The sequence below is a fragment of the Dasypus novemcinctus genome, chromosome 9 (genome assembly GCF_030445035.2).
Source record: "Dasypus novemcinctus isolate mDasNov1 chromosome 9, mDasNov1.1.hap2, whole genome shotgun sequence".
NCBI classification, from domain to species: domain Eukaryota; kingdom Metazoa; phylum Chordata; class Mammalia; order Cingulata; family Dasypodidae; genus Dasypus; species Dasypus novemcinctus.
The window spans coordinates 111452283-111472444 of NC_080681.1; the positions used below are offsets into that span (position 1 = coordinate 111452283).

A 20162-nucleotide genomic window follows, 5' to 3' on the forward strand; every position below is an offset into this window, starting at 1 on the left:
CTCACTACCTGGGACCCCTGCTCTGTTATTTTCTGTTATTTTCTCCCATTTCTCTTCCCTCCCTACCTGAATAAATTACTGGCCTAACTCACCCGATGTGCTCTTGAAATTCATTACTCCAGCATAGTCAAAGAACCTAAATGAAATCCGATAACAGTCTCATCTTGAAAAAGAAGAACAGAAATGGAGGATTCACACTTTCCAATATTAAAACGTATTATAGAAGACTTCGGGAAGATGGCAGACCGGAAAGACACGGGACTTCTTTCTCCTCCAGAAAAATAGCCAGAGAGGCTGAAACAGCCTAGAAAAAAATCTGCTACGGTTTAGGACACCAGGCGAAGGCTGAACACTGCCCAGAGGGGAGAGGGACAAAGGAGGGAAATCGCAACAACAGAACTGTGAGTTGAAACCAGCAGCGGTTGCTGCCAGCACCATTCCGCACATAAAGGCATTTTAGAACTCTTGGGCCTCTGAGACTACAGACAAAGGGGGCCCTAAGGGTCTACCACCCCAGGAAAGGGGAGAGAGAGGGACACTGCCTAAGACTGACGCAGCTTCTGACCCACAAAGTTGCTCTGCTGTGTCCCAGGAGCCCTTCCAGGCCAGGCAGGGCTGAGCCAGTGTTTGCCTTGAGAGCTGGCAAGGGGCTAAAGATACACGACCCTCCCAATCTCCTCCTCTACTAACAGGGACTGATTGTTGAGGACTCAGAGGGGAAATATTTCCAACCTGGGAAAAGGGAGGGGGCTGCCAGAGAAGGTGGAGAACTGTTTCAGAGAAAATTTTAGTTATAAGTCTCTTAGCCTCCAGACAGGAAGCTCTATCACATTGATCCCGTCTGTGTTCAAATACACTCTGACTAGGCATCGAACAGTGCACTGACAAAGAGTGCCATCTGCTGGCAGACCAAGGAAGTGCACTCAAGATAATTGAAAATAAGTAGGAGAGGCTTTTTTGGCCTACATAGCCTCCCTCCCCAAGGCCCTAAGAAGTGATTCTAGGGAACCGAGAATACTTACAACTGTAAGGAGGAGAACTGCATCCATGATCCATGTGGAATCTAAGACCCCTCTCGATATAGAGGTGGAGTGGACATCACCATCCCAGGGTCCACAGAATGTAGGAATAAAATATGGATTAGAGTGGACTTACGGATATTCTACTACGGAACTATTGTGACTAGTAATGGAAGAAATTGTAGTATTGATGTGGAGAAAGTGGTCATGGTAGTTGCTAAGGGCAGGGACTGGGAAGAAGAGATGTGATGTGGGGGTATTTTATGGACTTGGAGTTGTCTAAATGATATTGCAGGGACAGATGCTGGACATTATATATCCTGCCATAACCCACGGAATGGACTGGGGGAGAGTGTAAACTACAATGTAAACTATTATCCATGTGGTGCAGCAGTGCTCCAAAATGTATTTACCAAATGCAATGAATGTGCCACAATGATGAAAGAGATTGTTGATGTGGGAGGAGTGGGATGAGAAGGGGTGGGGGGTATATGGGAACCTCTTTTATATATATATATATATATTTATATCCCCCCCTTGTGGCTTTTTTTTTGTGTGCTATCTGCTCTGTGTCCATTTGCTGTGTGTTCTTCTGTCTGTATTTATTTATTTAATTTCCCTTCCCCCCTTGCAGCTTGCTTGCTGTCTGCTCTCTGCGTCCATTAGCTGCATGCTCTTCTGTGTTTTTGCTTGTCTCCCTTTTTTGTTGTGTCACCTTGCTGAATCAACTCCCCGCCGCATCTGCAGGCTGGGTGGCGCTCCACAGCACTTGCAGGCTGGATGGCTCTCCACAATGTGTGGGCGAGCCTGTCTTCACAAGGAGGCCCTGGGACATGAACCCAGAGTCTCCCATGTGGTAGATGAGAGCCCAACTTCCCCCTCTTATATATTTTTAATGTAACATTAAAAAAATAAATAAAGAGATCGCAGGAAAAAAAAAAAAAAGAAGTGACTCTACAACCAATTACTGGGTCCAGTGCCCAGTTTTTAGCAACCAGCAGGACAATCCTACTAACAATCCAGCTTGAGCCAAGAATTGAAGAGCAGTGGTAACTTACAGCCACCTGACACTAAATCCCTACAAAAAAGAAAGAAATTGAGCATCTGAGTTAACTACATCCTAATCAGATGCCTAGATATCAGCAAAAAATCATGAGCTATACTAAGAAAATAGAAGACATGGCTCAAGAAAAATCCCAGAAGAGATGAAACATTTGAGAGTACTTATGAGTGAGATGTGCACAAATTTCCAAAATCAAATTAATGAGCTGAAAGACAATATGGTTAAAGAGATAAATGACATCAAGAAGATATTGAGTGAGTGCAAAGAAGAATTTGAAATCCTGAACAGAAAAGTAACAGAGCTCATGGGAATGAAAGACACAATAGGTGAGATCGAAAACATATTTGTGGCATACAAGAGCGGACTCAAAATGATAGAAGAAAGAATAAATGATTCCGAAGACAGACAGCTAAAAATTGAAGAGAGGAAAGAATGGAAAAAATTAGGAGGGGCTCAGAGAGTTGAATGACAACACAAAAAGCAACAACATTCATATCATGGTAGTTCCAAAAGGAGAAGAGAAGTGAAAAGGGGCAGAAAGAGTATTTGAGGAAATAAGAGCTGAAAATGTCTCAACTCTCATGAAAGAAATGAACTTACATGTCCAAGAAGCACACCGTGCCCCAATCAGAATAAATCCAAATAGAACTACTCTAAGACACATATTACTCAGAATGTCAAATGTCAAAGATAAAATTCTCAGAGTAGCTAGGGAGAAGCAAACCATCACATATAAGGGATGCCCAGTAAGACTTAGCACAGAAACGATGGAGGCAAGAAGATAGTGGTATGATACAATTAGGATACTGAAAGAGGAAAACTGCCAGCTGAGAATTCTTTACCCAGCAAAATTGTCCTTCAAATATGAAAGTGAGGGAAGCGGACTTGGCCCAGTGGATAGGGCATCCGTCTACCACATGGGAGGTCCGCGGTTCAAACCCTGGGCCTCCTTGACCCGTGTGGAACTGACCCATGTGCAGTGCTGATGTGCGCAAGGAGTGATGTGCCACACAGGGGTGTCCCCCGCATAGGGGAGCCCCACGCGCAAGGAGTGCGCCCTGTAAGGAGAGCCGCCCAGTGCGAAAAGAAAGTGCAGCCTGCCCAGGAATGGCACTGCACACACGGAGAGCTGACTCAGCAAGATGACGCAACAACAACAACAACAACAACAACAACAACAAAGAAACACAGATTCCTGTGCCGCTGATAACAACAGAAGCGGACAAAAAAGAAGAACACACAGCAAATGGACACAGAGAACACACAACTGGGGTAGGGGAGAGGGGAGAGAAATAAAAAATAATAAATCTTAAAAAAAAACAAATATGAAAGTGAGTATAAAATACTCACAAACAGAAACAAAGAGATTTTGCAAAAAAGAATCCACCTTTGCATGAAATATTAAAGGAGGCCTTAGAACCTGAAAGAAAAAGACAGGAGAGACAGGCTTGAAGGAGAGTGTAAAAAAAAGAATAGCAGAAAGGATAACCAAAAGAGTAAAAAGACAGAAAAAAATAAGATATGGCATATGAAAACTAAAGAATAAAATGGAGGAAGTAAATAGTGCATTTACAGTAATATCATTGAATGTGAATGGATTAAACTCCCCAATAAAAAGACACAGGCTGACTGAATGGATAAAAAAAACATGATCCATCCATATGCTGCTTACAAGAAATTCACCTTAGACTCAGGGATACAAACCAGCTGAAAGTGAAAGGATGGAAAAAGATACTCCATACAAATAGTAAGCAGAAAAGAGCAGGAATAGCTATGCTAATATCAGACAAAACAGACTTTAAATGCAAAAAGGTTAAAAGAGATACAGAAGACCATTATATTTTAATAAAAGGGACAATCCTCCAGGAAGATATAACAGTCATAAATATCTATGCACCTAACCAAGGTGCCCCAAAATACATGAGATAAACTCTGGGAAAACTAAAGGGAGAAATAGACATTTCTACAATAATCGTTGGAGACTTCAACACCGCACTCACATCATTAGCTAGAATAACTAAAGAGAAGATCAACAAGGAAACAGAGAACTTGAACAATATGATAGCTGAGTTCAACCTAACAGACATATATAGAACACTGCATCCAAACTCAGTGGGTTATACTTCTTCTCAAGTGCTCCTGAATCTTTCCCCAGGATAGATCACATGTTAGGGCACAATGCAGCTCTCGATAAATATAAAAAGATTGAAATTATACAAAGCACCTTCTCAGATCATAATGGAATAAAACTGGAAATCAATAATAGATAGGAAAAAAAGTAAATGTGCAAATGTGTGGAGGCTGAACAACACACTCCTAAATAATCAGTGGGTCAAAGAAGAAATTGCAAGTGAAATCAGTAAATATATTGAGACTAATGAAAACGAGAATACAACTTATCAAAACTTATGGGATACAGCAAAGGCAGTCTTGAGAGGAAAATTTATAGCCCTAAATGCCTATATTAAAAAAGAAGAAAGATCTAAACTTAAAGATTTAACTGAACAATTAGAGAAACTAGGAAAAAAAAAATCTAGAACAGCAAACCAATCCCAAAGCAAGCCAGGAAAGCAATTATAAAGATTAGAGCAAAAATAAATGAAATTGCAAAAAAAAAAAAAAAAAAAAACAGAGAAAATCAAAAGAACAAAAAGCTGGTTCTTTGAGATGATTAATAAAATTGACAAGCCACTAACTAGACTAACAAAGAAAAAAATAGAGAAGATGCAAATAAATACAATCAGAAATGAAAGGGGGGAAGTTAAAACTGACCCCATAGAAATAAAAAGAATCATAAGAGGATATTGTGAGAAACTGTATGCCAAGAAACTAGATAACCTAGATGAAATGGACAAATTCCTAGAAATGCACAAACAACCTACACTGATGCTACAAGAACTTAACAAACTAATCACATTTAAGGAGATTGAATCCGTCATCAAAAATCTCCCAGCAAAGAAAAGTTCAGGACCAAATGGACAAGTGAGTTCTACCAAGCATTTAAAAAAGAATTAATACCAATCCTGTTTGACCTCTTCCAAAAAATTGAAGAGGAGGGAAAATTACCCAACCCATTTTATGAAGCCAACATCACACTAAAACCAAAGCCAGATAAAGATACTACAAGAAAAGAAAAGTACAGACCAATCTCTCTAATGAACATGGATGTAAAAATTCTCAACAAAATACTTGCAAATCAAATCCAAGAGCATATCAAAAGACATACATCATGACCAAGTGGGATTTATTCCTGGTATGTAAGGCTGGTTCAACATAAGAAAATCAATCAATGTAATACACCACATTAATAAATTGAAGGAAAAAACACATTATCACCTCAATCAACACAGAAAAAGCATTCAACAAAATCCAGCATCCTTTTTTGATAAAACACTTCAAAAGGCAGGAATAGAAGGAAAATTACTCAATATGATAAAAGGCATGTAAGAAAACCCACAGCCAACACTGTACTCAGTGGGGAAAGGTTGAAAGCTTTCCTTCTAAGATCTGGAACAAGACAAGGATGCCCACTGTTATCATTGTTATTCAATATTGTACTAGAAGTTCTAGCTGGGGCAATTAGACCAAAAAAAAAAAAAAAAAAAAAAGTTGAAGGCATTCAAATAGGAAAGAGGAAGTAAAACTCTCACTGTTTGTGGACATGTTTCTGTATTTAGAAAATCCTGAAGTACCCATGACAAAGCTACTTGAGCTAATAAATGAGTTCAGCAAAATGGCAGGATACAAGAGCAACAAGCAAAAATCAGTAATGTTTTTGTACACTAGTGCTGAACAATCTAAAGAGGAAATTAGGGGGAAAATTCCATTTACAATAGCCACAAAAAGACTCAAATACCTAGGAATTCTTTAACCAAAGAGTAGAGGACCTATATGTGGAAAACTATAAAAGAAATTTTAAAAGACCTAAACAAATGGAAAGACATTCCGTGTTCATGGATTGGAAGAATAAATATTGTGAAGATGTCAATCTTATCCAAACTGATTTATAGATTCAATGCAATATCAATCAAAATCCCAATAGTTTACTTTACAGAATTAGAAAAGGCAATAACTAAATACATTTGGAAGGGAAAGTGCACCCAAAGAGCCAAAAGCATTCTAAAAAAGAAGAGCGACTTAGGTGGAATTTCACTTCCTGACCTTGAAATATATTACAAAGCTACAGAGGTCAAAACAGCATGGTACTAGCATAAAGATAGACACATCGATCAGTGGAACTGAATTGAGAACCCAGAAATAAATCCTCACCTACACAGTCAACTGGTTTTTTTTAAAAAAGATTTATTTATTATTTATTTATTTAATTCCCCTCCCCTCCCCCAGTTGTCTGTTTTCTGTGTCTTTTTGCTGCATCTTGTTTCTTTGTCTGCTTCTGTTGTCAGCAGCACAGGAAGTGTGGGCGGCGCCATTCCTGGGCAGGCTGCACTTTCTTTTGCGCTGGGCGGCTCTCCTTACGGGTGCACTCCTTGCGCATGGGGCTCCCCTACACGGGGCACACCCCTGTGTGGCATGGCACTCCTTGTGCACATCAGCACTGCGCATGGGCCAGCTCCACACGGGTCAAGGAGGCCCGGGGCTTGAACCACGGACCTCCCATGTGGTAGACGGACGCCCTAACCACTGGGCCAAAGTCCATTTCTCTCAACTGGTTTTGACAAACCTACCAAGTCAATGTTAATGGAACAAAACAGTCTTCAACAAATGGTGCTGGGAGAACTGGATATCTATAACCAAAAGAATGAAAGAGGACCCCTATCTCACACCTAAACATAAAAGCCAGGATCATAAAACTACTAGAAGAAAATGTAGGGAAACATCTTCAAGACCTTGTAGTAGGTAGTGGTTTCTTGGACCTTACAACCAAAGCACATGCAACAAAAGAAAAAATAGATAGGGAAGCGGACTTGGCCCAATGGATAGGGCTTCTGCCTACCACATGGGAGGTCCATGGTTCAAACTCTGGGCCTCCTTGACCTGTGTGGAGCTGGCCCATGTGCAGTGCTGATGCATGCAAGGAGTGCACTGCCATGCAGGGGTGTCCCCCGCGTAGGGGAGCCCCATGCACAAGGAGTGCACCCCGTAAGGAGAGCCGCCCAGCGCAAAAAAGGAAAGTGCAGCCTGTCCAGGAATGGCATCGCACACACGGAGAGCTGACACAACAAGATGATGCAACAAAAAGAAACACAGATTCCCAGTGCTGCTGACAAGGATAGAAGCGGTCACAGAACACACAGCAAATGGACACAGAGAGCAGACAACTGGGGGGCGGGGGGCGGGGAAGGGGAGAGAAATAAATAAAAAATAAATCTTAAAAAAAAAAAAAGAAAAAGAAAAAATAGATAAAGGGACCTCCTCAAATTAAACACTTTTGCACCTCCCAGGCCTTTGTCAAACGTGTGAGAAGGCAGCCTACTCAATGGGAGAAAATATTTGGAAATCACATATTAGATAAGGGTTTAATATCCAGGATATATAAAGAGATGTTACAACTCAACAACAAAAAAAGACAAAACGACCCAATTAAAAAATGGGCAAAAGATTTGAATAGCATTTGTCCAAAGAAGAAATACAAATGGCAAAGAAACACATGAAGAAATGCTCAACATCACTAATGATTAGGGAAATGCAAATTAAAACTACATTGGAATATCATTTCACACCTATCGGAAAGGCCACTATTAAAAAGACAGAGGACTCTAAGTGTTGGAGAGGATGTGGAGAGATAGGAACACTTATTCACTGTTGGTGGGAAGGCAGAATGGTACAGCCACTGTGGAGGATTGTTCGGCAGCTCCTAAAGTTGAATATAGACTTGCCACATGACCCTGCAATACAACTACAGGGTATATACCCAGAAGAACTGAGAGCAGTGACATGAACAGACATCTGCACACTGATGTTCATAGCAGCATTATTCACGATTGCCAAAAGTTGGAAACAACCCAGGTGTCCATCAACAGATGAATGGATAAACAGACTGTGATCTGTTCACATGATGGAGTATTATGCAGCTGTAAGAAGAAATGAAGTTGTAAAACATGACAGCATGAATCAACCTGGAGGACATTATGTTGAGCAAAGCAAGCCAGACACAAAAGGCCAAATACTATATAAATGCATTACTATGAACCAAATATATTGTGTAACATATTGTATGATTAAAAAAAAATTATATGTATCCAGTACATTTAAATGAGAAATGTATGTTTTTATTCAAGTATGTTTTCTTTTTTGTTTTTGTTTATATTTTCAAATATTAAATGTACAAAATAAAGTAAAAAAAATATTATTATAAAGCCACATGATTAAAACAGCATGTTGGGGAGCAGATGTGACTCAAGCAGTTGGGCGGCCACCTCCCACATGGTAGGTCCCAGATTTGGTTGCCAGTGCCTCCTGAAAACAACAACAACAACAACAAATCAAACAACAAGCAAAACAGGAAAGAAAAGCCAAATCAGGGAAGCCAATGTGGCTCAGTGGTGGGTGCTGGCTTCCCATATGTGAGGACCCAGGTTCAGTCCAGCTCCCATTACCTCAACAAAACAAAACAAAAAACCACAGCATATTACTGGCACAAGGATAGACATACAAACCAATGGAATTGAATTGAGAGGTCAGAAATAGACCCTCACATTCTATAGCCAATTGATTTTTGACAAGGATGCAAAGTCCACCCAATTGGGAAAGAACTGTTTCTTCAACAAATGGTGCTTAGAGAACTAGGTAAACATATGTGAAAGAAGGAAGGAGGACCCCATCTCACACCATATACCAAAATTTACTCAAAATGGATCACAGACCTAAATATAAGAACCAGGACTATAAAACTCCTAGAAGAAAACATAGGGAAGCTTTTTCAGGATCTTGTGTTAGGCAATCATTTTTTAGACTTTCCACCCAAAGCACAAACAATGAAAGAAAAAAATAGGTAAGTGGGACCTCATCAAAATTAAAAACTTTTGTTCATCAAAGACTTTATTGTAAAAATGAAAAATCTATTCAGTGGGAGAAAATATTTGGAAACCACATATCTGATAAGGGTTTAATATTCAGAATATATAAAGAAACCCTATAATTCAACAATAGAAAGATAAACAATCCAATTAAAACATGGGCAAAAGACTTGAATAGACATTTCTCCAAAGAAGATATTCAAATGGCTAAAAAAAAAGCACATGAAAAGATACTCAATATCAGTAGCCATTAGCAAATCAAAACCACAATGAATGGGAAGTGGATGCAGTCCAAGTGATAGGGCTTCCGCCTACCATATGGGAGGACCCAGGTTCAATCCCTGGTCCTCCTGGTAAAAAAAACTCCTGGTAAAAAAGAAAAAGAGAAAGTGTGCCTGTGCAGCAGGCCAGTACCCACTTGGCAAGCTGAGTGCCCATGCCGTGAGCCAGTACCTGTGTAAATGAGTCATGCAGCAAGATGACGATGCAACAAAAGAGAAACAAAGGAGAGTCAAGGTGAAATGCAGCAGAAATCAGGAACTGAGGTGGCGCAAGTGACAGGGAACCTCTCTCCACATCAGAGGTCCCCAGGATTGAATGCCAGCGAATCCTAGAGAAGAAAAACGAGAAGAGAAGACAAAAAGAGAAAAAGATACAGAAGATCACGTAGTGAATAGACACACAGCAAAAATAGTGGGGGGCGGCAGGTGGGGGTGGGGGAATCCACAATGAAGTACTATTCACACTCACTAGAATCGCCACTATTAAATAAACAGAAAATTACAAGTGTTGGAGAGGATGTGGACAAGAAAAAAAACAAACCCACAATGAAGTACTATTTCACACTCACTATAATTGCCACTACTAAATAAACAGAAAATTACAACTGTTGGAGAGGATGTGGAGAAATAGGAACATTCATTCATTGGTGGTGGGAATGTAAAAATGATGCAGTCACTGTGAAAGAGTTTGGCAGTTACTCTGAAAATTAAGTGTACACCCAAAGAATTGAAAGCAGGGACTGGAACAGATATTTTCACACCAATGTTAATAGTGGTATTAATCTCAATTGCCAAAAGATGGAAGCAACCCAAGTGTTCATCAACCGATGAATGGGTAAACAAAACGTGGTATATATATACAATGGAATATTATTCAGCCATAAAAAGGAATGAAGTCCTCATATATGCAACAACATGGATGAACCTTGAAGACATTATGCTGAGTGAAATAAGCCAGATACAAAAGGACAAATATTGGGGTGGCGGACTTGGCCCAATGGTGAGGGCATACATCTATCACATGGGAGGTCTGTGTTTCAAACCCCGGGCCTCCTTGATCCATGTGCAGCTGGCCCATGGGCAGCGCTGATGCGTGCAAGGAGTGCTGTGCCACGCAGGGGTGTCCCCCGTGTAGGGGCACCCCATGCGCAAGGAGTGCACCCTGGAAGGAGAGCCTCCCAGCGCAAAAGAAAGTACAGCCTGCCTAAGAATGGCGCTGCCCACACGGAGAGCTGACACAACAAGATGATGCAACAAAAAGAAACACAAGATTCCCGTGCTGCTGACAACAACAGAAGGGGACAAAGAAGACGCAGCAAATAGGCACAGAGAACAGACAACCAGGGTGGGGGGGGAGGGGAGAGAAATAAATAAATAAATAAATCTTTAAAAAACAAAAAACAAAAAAACACAAAAGGACAAATATTGTATGAGCTCATTGAAAAAAAATTAGAATAAGCAATCTCATAGAATTAGAATCTAGAATATTGGTTACCAGGGGCTGGGTTAATTTATAATGCTTAATTTATACAGAATTTCTGTTTAGGTTGATTGTAAAATTTTGGAAATGGATGGTGGTGATAGTAGCACAATATTGTGAGTGTATTAACAGCACTGAACTATACACGTGAATGTGGTTGAATGGGGGAACTTCAGGTGATATATATTTGTTCCTAGAATACAAATTAAAAGATAAAACATAGAACTGTATAACCCAGTGAACCCTATTGTAAAGAATGGACTATAGGGAAACGGACTTTGGCCCAGTGGTTAGGGCGTCCGTCTACCACATGGGAGGTCCGCGGTTCAAACCCCGGGCCTCCTTGACCCGTGTGGAGCTGGCCATGTGCAGCGCTGATGCGCGCAAGGAGTGCCGTGCCACACAGGGGTGTCCCCCGTGTAGGGGAGCCCCACGCGCAAGGAGTGCGCCCGTGAGGAAAGCTGCCCAGCGTGAAAAGAAAGTGCAGCCTGCCCAGGAATGGCACCGCCCACACTTCCCGTGCCGCTGACGACAACAGAAGCAGACAAAGAAACAAGACGCAGCAAAAAGACACAGAAAACAGACAACCGGGGGAGGGGAGGGGAATTAAATAAATAAATCTTTAAAAAAAAAAAAAGAATGGACTATAGGAGGCAGTGGGGTTGAATGGGACTTCATATTTTTTAATGTAATATTTTTTTTAAATGAATAAATTAAAAAAAATAAAATAAATTAAAAAAAAGAATGGACTATAGTTCATAGTACAAGTATAAAAATGTTCTTTCATGAATTATAACAAATGTACCACACTAATGCAAGGTGTTAATAATAGGGTGGTATATGGGAGAAAATACACCTAATATAAACTATGGAGTATAGTTAACAGTACAGTTTTAATATTCTTTCATCAATTGTAACAAAGGTGTCATAGTAATTCAGTGTCAACAATAGGGTAGTCTATGGGAATACCGTATTTTTTTTACATTCTTTTTATGTAAACATACAACTTTTCTAATTTAAAATTAAAAAAAAAAAACTGATGTTTCAGAAAAGATCCCACCATCAGTAGTACATGTCTCTCAGCTTGAGTATTTAATATGGGATTTGATAGTGAAGTACCCTAATTCCTTTACAAAATAATAAGGTATTTGTTAGCCTATGAGATAGTCTGATAGTATTCTGCCTCTGGTGGGTAACATGTGTTAAGTATAAAAGAGAATGTACAGAACATTCACATCTACTCAATTTACATGAGGCAACATTTTCTAGTTAGGTTGCATGATTGAATAATAAAACAAAAAACAAACAAAACAAAAATAAGTTTTGGAGGCAGGCAGGCTTAGGTTAGAATTCTGATTCTATTACGTTAGTTCTGTGACTTTATACAAATTGAGTGTCTAAGCCTCAGTTTCTTCACCTATAACACGGAAATGGAAAGAATAATGTTACCTGCTCCCTAGGGTGGTTGTGGATTTTGAGTGAGATATTGTTTGTATTGCCCTTAGTACTGTGACTAGCACATAGTAAGTGCGCAATAAATAAATAGGTAAGTGGTCCTGAGACCCAGACGGCAAACAGGCCATTAGAGTCCACAGCCATAAGCACTGTGAGAGGAATAGAGAGTTGTGGAGGAGTCCCAGGTAAGGACATCAGGGAAGGCTTCTTGGAGGGATTGACATCTAAGTTGACCAGTAGAAAGAAGGTGGGGGCATTGTCACAGGCAGAAGGAAGAGTCCTGTGGGGCTCAGATCATGCAGGACAGACTGGTAAGGGACAGGACTGTAAATGTTAGGATCCACAAAACCACGCCCCACCAGGTCACTCTAATGAGAGGTTTTGGCTCTTATCCAGAGAGCAATGGTGGGAGGGGGCATTAAAGGGGTTTAAGCAAGGAATAAACAATTCAGAGTTGCAAGACTGGGGACAGAACAGTGAGAAGGTGAGAGATGGGCTGGAGGTAATGGCAAGCTTTGGTGATTGAGTGGAGATTGGGGGAAGAAGGAGGGGAGAATAACTCCCAGGGGGTGCATCTGGTGCCTTCCACCAAGACAAAGACGAGAAGGCACTGGTCAGCGACAGGGTAAGGACGGTGAGTTCAGTTTTGGGATATGTCTTTGAAACACGTGGAATGTCCCAAAGCATCTGGATACGTAGATCTCAAGCCAGAGAAGAGTCCAGGCTGGAGATACAGCCTTGGAAGAGAGTGGCCCCCAAAAAGATATCCAGGTCCTAACCACTGGAATGTGTGACTGTTACTTCACATGGCAAGAGGGATTTTACAGGAATGATTAAATTAAAGACCGTGACATGCAGGGTGTAGCATGTGGATTATCCAGGTGGGCCTAAATCTAATGCACTTGTCCTTATAAGAAGGAGACAGAGGGAGATTTGGCCACAGAGAAGACAATGTGACCATACACTAAGAAGCTAGGCTCCCTGAAGGCCTGGGAGCTCGAGGAATATACCAACAGCTTAGAAATGCAAAGAATGCAACTCTAGAATCCCGAAAAGGTAAAAACCGAGTCTTCCCTAGAGACTCCTGAGGGAGTGCAGCCTGGCGGACAGCTTGATTTCAGCTCTGTAAAATTGGCTTTGGTCTGGCCTCTAGAACTGGCAGAGGTGGTGTGTTGTTTTAAGCCACCACGTTTGTGTTAATTTGGTACAGCAGTCATAGGAAAGTGATACAGAAGGCATGAATTTCACCGGTGTAAGTGAAGCTGCTGGGATGGGATGATGATGTCCATGAAACTTGGGTAGCAGAGCCCCCAGGGGCTCCAGCATTTACCAGACGGGCAGAGGAAGCATTTCTCATGAAGGTTCCTGAGAAGGCGCAGAGGAGAACGGCCAGGAAAATGGTTATTCCAGAACTCAATGGAAGGAGTGTTCAAGAAGGAAGGAATGGTGACAGAGTCAAATGCTCCCAGAAGTCAAGTAAGAAGAGTACCCATTGGGCTCCCACGAGGAGACCTTAGTTGATCTGGAAAGAACTCTCGGAGTGGAGTATTATGGACGACAGCAGCTTGGGGCGGGCTGAAGGGTGAAGGGGGGCGGGCCAGAATTGTATTTAACAGCATATTTGTCCCGTCCCCTCACCTGAACTGGACGCTTTTTCCAACTTTTAATTCTACTGCACAAGAAGTCTGTGTTTAGGAGACCAAGGCTAGCGGCTGGGGAGGAGTGGCAGTATTTAGCCTAGTGGGGATGGTGAGAGGGGTTGAGCGGTGAAAAGAACAGAGGGAGCCGAGGCAGAGAGAAGGCGTGGGTAAGGGCGCCGGGCCCCTGGGCGCCTTTCGGGAACGCGCTCTGTGCGCGTCCTTTCCTCACAGCACAACCAAGGGGGCAACGGGCCTCCCATTTCACAGAGAAGAAAACTGGGTTTCTGAAAAAGATGAGTAATTTTCTCAGAGTTCCACAGCTAGCGAGCGTCGCGAAGCCACACCGTCCCCGGAGGCGAGCCACGCGGTGGCCGGGCGAAGCCAGAAGGAGGGCGGGCAGGACGAGGCTGCGAGCGGAGCGGCGGAGCGACCCGGCCCGAACGCGGCTCGGAGACTGGGCGGAGCTGGGAGCGCGCCGGGGGCGGGGCGGCGGGGGAGGGGGAAAGGCGGCTGAGGGGGCGGGGCCACGGGGGCCGGGAACCCACGTGCCGGGAAGGAGGCCGCGAGGGTGGGCTCGTGGAGGGGGCGGTACCGGGGAGGGGCGCGGGGCGGCCTCCGTTGGCGCCCGCGGGGCCGTGAGAGGCCGAGGCGCGAGAAGGGGGCGGGGCGTGGAGGGCAGGGAGGGAGGCGGGGCGGAGGAGCCTCGGGGGAGGCCGGGGGCGGGCCAGGAGCCCCGAGACGCGGCTTGGAGCGCCGAGGCCTGAGGGGCGGGGCCTGGGAGTTGGGCGGGGGGCCAGGGGCGGGGCAGGAGCGCCAGGGGCGGGGCTGTAGCGTCTGGCAGGCCTGAGGGCGGTGCCGAGGAACCCGGCGAGGGGCCGGGGCGGGGCAGCCCGGGCTAAGGGGGCCAGGGAGGCGGAAAGGTCGGGGGCGTTCGGGACTCCTGAGACGCGAGGGGACGCGGCGGTGCCCCGCTGAGGCAGGCGGAGGAGGGGCGGAGGGGGCGGGGCGTGCGGATCCGGGACGGGCCCGCGGCGGACGGTGAGGCGGGCCCAGCGCGGTGCAGCGCGGTGCAGCGCAGCGCCCCCCGCGCCCCGCTCAGGCCGCTCTGGAGCCCCAGCCCCCGCGCGCCATGCCCGAGCAATTCAGCGTCGCCGAGTTCCTGGCTATCACCGCAGAGGACCTCAGCTCCCCCGCCGGGGCTGCTGCCTTCGCCGCTAAGATGCCCCGGTGCCGGGGGGCGGCACTGGCGCGGGAGGAGGTAAGGGGGCCCGAGGTGGGAGGGGTCGCGGTCCGGACAGGGCCTTGACCTTCACAGGAGGGACCGGAGCTGTGATAGCCCTTCACCTGCGTCCCGGAAAACCTGCCCCTTTCTTAGATCTGTAAGAACCCAGCGCATCTCAGACATCCGCGTCCTCACCTTCGAGGCCGAGGGAGGGCCCGAGCAACCACTGGGGAGGGGGGGCCTCGAGGTCACGTCGATGACAGACTTCAAAGACTGGGGGGCATACCTTAAACGCCCTTGCTGACCTGCCCCATCGCGTGTGTGTTGCCTCAGCGCCTTCCTGCATCGGTTTTGAGTTTTTGTCTTCCGAGCCCCACAGTCTGTCGCCCCCCAAGCCACTCCCCTTCTGAAAAGCAGGCCTTCCCCGCCTCTTTCCTGAACTAAATTCTCCCAGACGGCAGGGAGGCCCCCTTCCCCTCGCCTCTGGTTTGTGGAATGAATGCGAACGGGAAGGTGCCAGGAGCCGGGGTTCACTTTGGCCCGGCTCTTGGCAAGTTTGTAGCCTTCGCTCCCCTCTCCTCTTTGTCTTTTTGAGTTTAGCGTCCTGGGCCTTTTCTTTAGTCCGCGCAGGCTGCCCCACCCCATTCCCGTGCTCCTAGGAGTTCATTCCTCTCCCGCCTTGCTGCAACTTTCCCGGGGCTCCTTTGCTGGGAATATTCTAGGGCAGGCTTTGGGCCAATGGAGAAAAATGTAGTTTTGCAGCTCCTTTCCAGAGGCTGCCCTGTATTTGGGTGGTATTTTGGAACTCAGCAGTGGCTCTCACTTTCCATCTTTCACCAAAAGTGTACCAGGTACCTACTGTGTGTCGCAGGCACAGAGTTCAGTTCACTAGGACTGTTCATAATACATTGGGCGGAAGTCTGGAAACATCTCTCCTCCTCCTCCTCTCCTCTGGCAGGCTGAACTTTCCATCGAAGACTCTGTATCTCTTATAAGGATAATAGAGCATTGTGGGAAGGGCACTGATTTTGGAGAAGGCAGACCGGGGTTCAAATTCTGGTTCTTTGGTTTATCACCTGGGTGAGCTTGGGCATGTGACCTGATCTGAGCCCCACTTTTGTCATCTGTAAAATGGAGAAAATAATGTTTACCTCACAGGACTGTGGTATTCCATGAGGCAATTTGTATGAAGTATATATCTTGATCAATGAAATGGTTATCATCAGGTTAATTGATGGGCCTCTTTGGACAGTACCTGGGCCTCTTCTGTCCTCATTTCTTTCACAGAGCCTAGCCTAGTATAGGCTATATAGAAGGGGTATGTGTTTTAGTTAAAATAATGCAGCAGCCATTGACCTTTAGCTTTCTTCCTTGGGCACTTGGGCCCCACTGCCTATGAATTTGGGTTAAATGTTACTGGGAGGCTCACAGGGAAACTTACTGCCTAATATCCTCACCTTGAGGTTTATCTTCATAGCCTCACATTTCATGTCTTGAAAGAATTCAGAGCCATCAGCATCCTTGGGGCGCTCGCAGTTCACCCTCCTGTCTGGATCATCCATTAGAATGTTAAGAGAGAGCAGGAGCAAGGGGCTGCTCTAGGAAGCCTTCTCCATGGAGAGAAATGCCCATTTATGCCCCTGCACCTGGCCTTGCCTGGCTTTCTGTGTGTGCATAAGCACTTTTGTGTGTCGGAGAAAAGGAGCCCTTAGAAATGGAGGCGGAAGCAGGCTCTGGTCAGGGCTCACCTCTGGCCCTGCTCAGGCCTCTTTCCTTTGCCTAGAGTACTTTGGTTTGGTGCACACATGGGTCCGTTTTTGCAACAGAAAGGTGTGTGGCAACCAAATAAAGCTTTTCTCTCCAGCATTTCAGTGCCCCAAAAGTTAGAATCTGACCTTTGGATTGGACTTTCCCAAGTTTCCTGTTTGGTTTTGCTTTCATGTTTATATTTACATGTAGTTGGATGCTGGCATTCCCTGCCCTCCCCCACCCTGTCCCAGTTCTAGGCATGACTAATCTAGCCCATGGCTTGAAGCTCCACTTAGCTGAATCAAAATGCAACTGAATTCTTAAATCCCTTCTTCCAGTCCTGGCTGCTTCTAGTCCCAGCTGGTTTTCTGAGAGTAACCAGCGACCCTGACCTGGGACTTACAAGCCCTTTTTGCAGTCCTGCTGGGAAGGACCCTGGGCAGGTCACAGGAAACTAGCGTCAGGGCTGGGGGACCCTTTAAGATAGAGATCAGCTGTGAACTCTCTTGTTTTAGATGGAGAAACTGATGTTCACAGAGGACGAGAGACTTGTCCAGGCTCATATAGCTGGGTAATGGAAGAACTGGCATTTCCACCCAGGTGTTCTAACCCCTAGTCTTGTGCTCTTTCCAGCTAAAGTCCACCTGCCTGTCCTCCTGTGTAAAATCTCTGAGCTTCAGTTATTTCATCTATAAAATGGGGCTGATAATCCCCTCCTTGTATACCTTACTGGATCATTAAGTTTGTGAGTGTTTTTAATTGGGAAACACTGTACAAATGAGAGGGGATGTTAAGATAATCATTCCATCGATCAGGACTGTCAGGATGTAAAGGTCCCAAGTGCCTTTACATCATCCTCTTGTTGATATTCTCAGTAACACCTGTGAAAACAGGGCCAGGGATGTTAAGGTGTTGCCCCGTGTCACACAGTGGGCCTGGCTGACTCCGAGGCTGTGTTCTGTTCATCCTCTAGGCCATCTCTGTGCTAGGCGCCAAGGCTGTGAAGATGCTGCCCTGGTTTGCTGGCTGGTTGGGGAGATATGGCCTGTCTTAGGGAGAGATGTAGGAATCCCAGGAGTCTGTCCCAAGTGCCCAGTGAAGGGGACAGTCAGTGCTATGAGAGGCTGGCAGAGGGAAGGAGGGAGAGAACAGAGAGGACTGAGAAAGTCAAGGAGAGCTTCCTAGAGGAGGTGAAGGCTTCCAGCTGGGTTTTGAAGGATGGTAGGACATGTGAGTGAACCTGGAGACTGGTGGGAAGAGAGTCTGTTTGGGAACCAAGTAAGCCCTTTTGACTGGAGCTAAGATCCCAGGCTGTATTCTGCATCTCAAACTACTAGTGAACTCATATCTCCCAGTGGGTCTTGGATGATGCAGTCCACCCCAAATAGGGGATCTTTAAAGGCTGTGTTTTATATACTTTTTGAGATTTTAAAATAAATTTTAATTGCGTAAGGGACATAAATATTGTTTAATAAAAAATTTAAAACATAACAGAAGAGGTTAAAGTCTCCTAGGAACATTTCTCACAATCCTTCTATCTTTCCCAGAGGTAACTGCTATGAACAATTTAATGTGTGTGCTTCTGAATGTATATATGCTCATAGAAAGTATATTATTGGTGGGGAAGGGTTAGAGGGAGTTTTTACATAAATTGGTATCATGTCTTGTACTGCACAGTTTTAAATTTTTGTTAATCAAATTTATCTTTTTTGTGTGTGACTTTTGCTTTTTTTTAATTGCTAGCCTTGTTTTTAATTTTAATTTTTATTTATTTTTTTATTCCCCCCGTCCTCAGATGGCTCCCTTTTTTGTCTGCTTGTCTTCTTTAGTAGGCACTGGGAATTGAACCCGGGGCCTCGAGTCCCCAACCATTTGAGCCACTTCCGCCCCTGGTTACAGCATCTGCTGGTTGCAGCATCTGCTTGTCTTCTTTAGGAGGCACTGGGAACTGAACCCCAGACCTCTCATGTGGGAAGTGGGTGCCCAATTGCTTGAGCCACATCTGCTCCCCACTTTTGCTTTTTTTGAATCTTACTTTAGAAAGGATTTCATTTCAGTTTTTAGTATTTTTCAGATTTTTACATTCTGCTTCGTAACATGTCCATATTTTAGTATAAAAATTATGTAATCATAGAGACTGTTATAAGAAACACAAGTCCTCACATGCTCATTTATGTTGAAGGGGAATTTGTTTTAAGGAATTAGAGGTCCCTCATAGAATTGAATAGCAGGATGTAGAAGTAGACTCACCAGGCCTGGAACTCAAGGCTGAGAAGTCATCAGGAGCTAAGGCTCATTCTCACTCTACCTTGCTTCTTTTCATTCTGCATAGCTGATCAGTGTTCTTGCTCACTCATCATCACAGTCCCAAAGGCCAGCTTCACCCCTGCACTCACAAGACCTCACTGGTCCAGTGTCTGAAGGTAATGGAGCCAGTCCTTTGTCCCACTTCCAACTTTCTGGCAGAGAGGGTGATGGCCTGGCCCAGTTTCTGGATTGTTTCCAGAACCAATTCTCCACCCCAGGGTTAGACTCAGGCAGGATAAACATAGCCACTGGGACCTACCCTATGGGAAGGGGTGCTTCTCAGAGATGAGGGGTAGGGTCTGAATAGTGTCCCAGAAAGTATCCATGCCAAGTACTCTCTGTTTGGCACAATCCAGGCTTTAGGGCAAGGCACTATTTTGTACCTCCCTGGCTGTCCAGGTATAATGAACAATCCCACTTTGAAAAGCTCATGTCAAGGGGAATTGGAAAGAGCGACTGGAAAGTTAAGGGGGTGCAGCCAGACTTGGAGGGCCTTGAATGTCCGTGAGGCATTCAGGCTTTTTCCTGGGCAGCGGGGACCAATCATGTTGCCCAAGATTGCATAAGGCTGGCCCAGCTGAGGGCCAGCACATTCTGACCTGGTGGGATGGCAGGGTCTTGGGGGGCAGAGAAATCCCATTATGGTAATAGAGACCCAGAGAAGGGAAATAACTAGGCCCTAGGCCACACCCAAAAAATTGTTTCTCTCCAAGGTCATGGAGGTGGGGGACGACTCAGTTCTGGTGGCTAGTCAGGTGGCAGGAGGAAAAGCCTTATTGCGTGAGGGCCTGGCTCAGTCTGTGTAGCAGCAGAAGGTGGGCTGCCTGATCCTGCCCCTTCCCTAGATTTGTTAGACTTTTCTAATTAGTAATTTCTCCCCATTTTCTATGTTAGTAAATAGAAACTCAAGAGAATGATCTGTTTCTTTGTACATTGTACTGCATAGACTCTTTATATGTTATCTCATTT

At 44.7% G+C, this 20162-nt stretch overlaps 1 protein-coding gene across 1 annotated transcript in view; it reads left to right on the forward strand.

The window, feature by feature from the left end:
- The first annotated feature begins 14760 nt into the window (after positions 1-14760).
- Positions 14761-20162, forward strand: part of ASAP3 (ArfGAP with SH3 domain, ankyrin repeat and PH domain 3) — a 47826-nt gene continuing 42424 nt past the window's right edge. The window contains 1 exon segment of the mRNA XM_058304135.2: positions 14761-15173. Coding sequence (XP_058160118.1) covers positions 15045-15173 — 129 coding nt within the window. The 5' untranslated portion in view covers positions 14761-15044.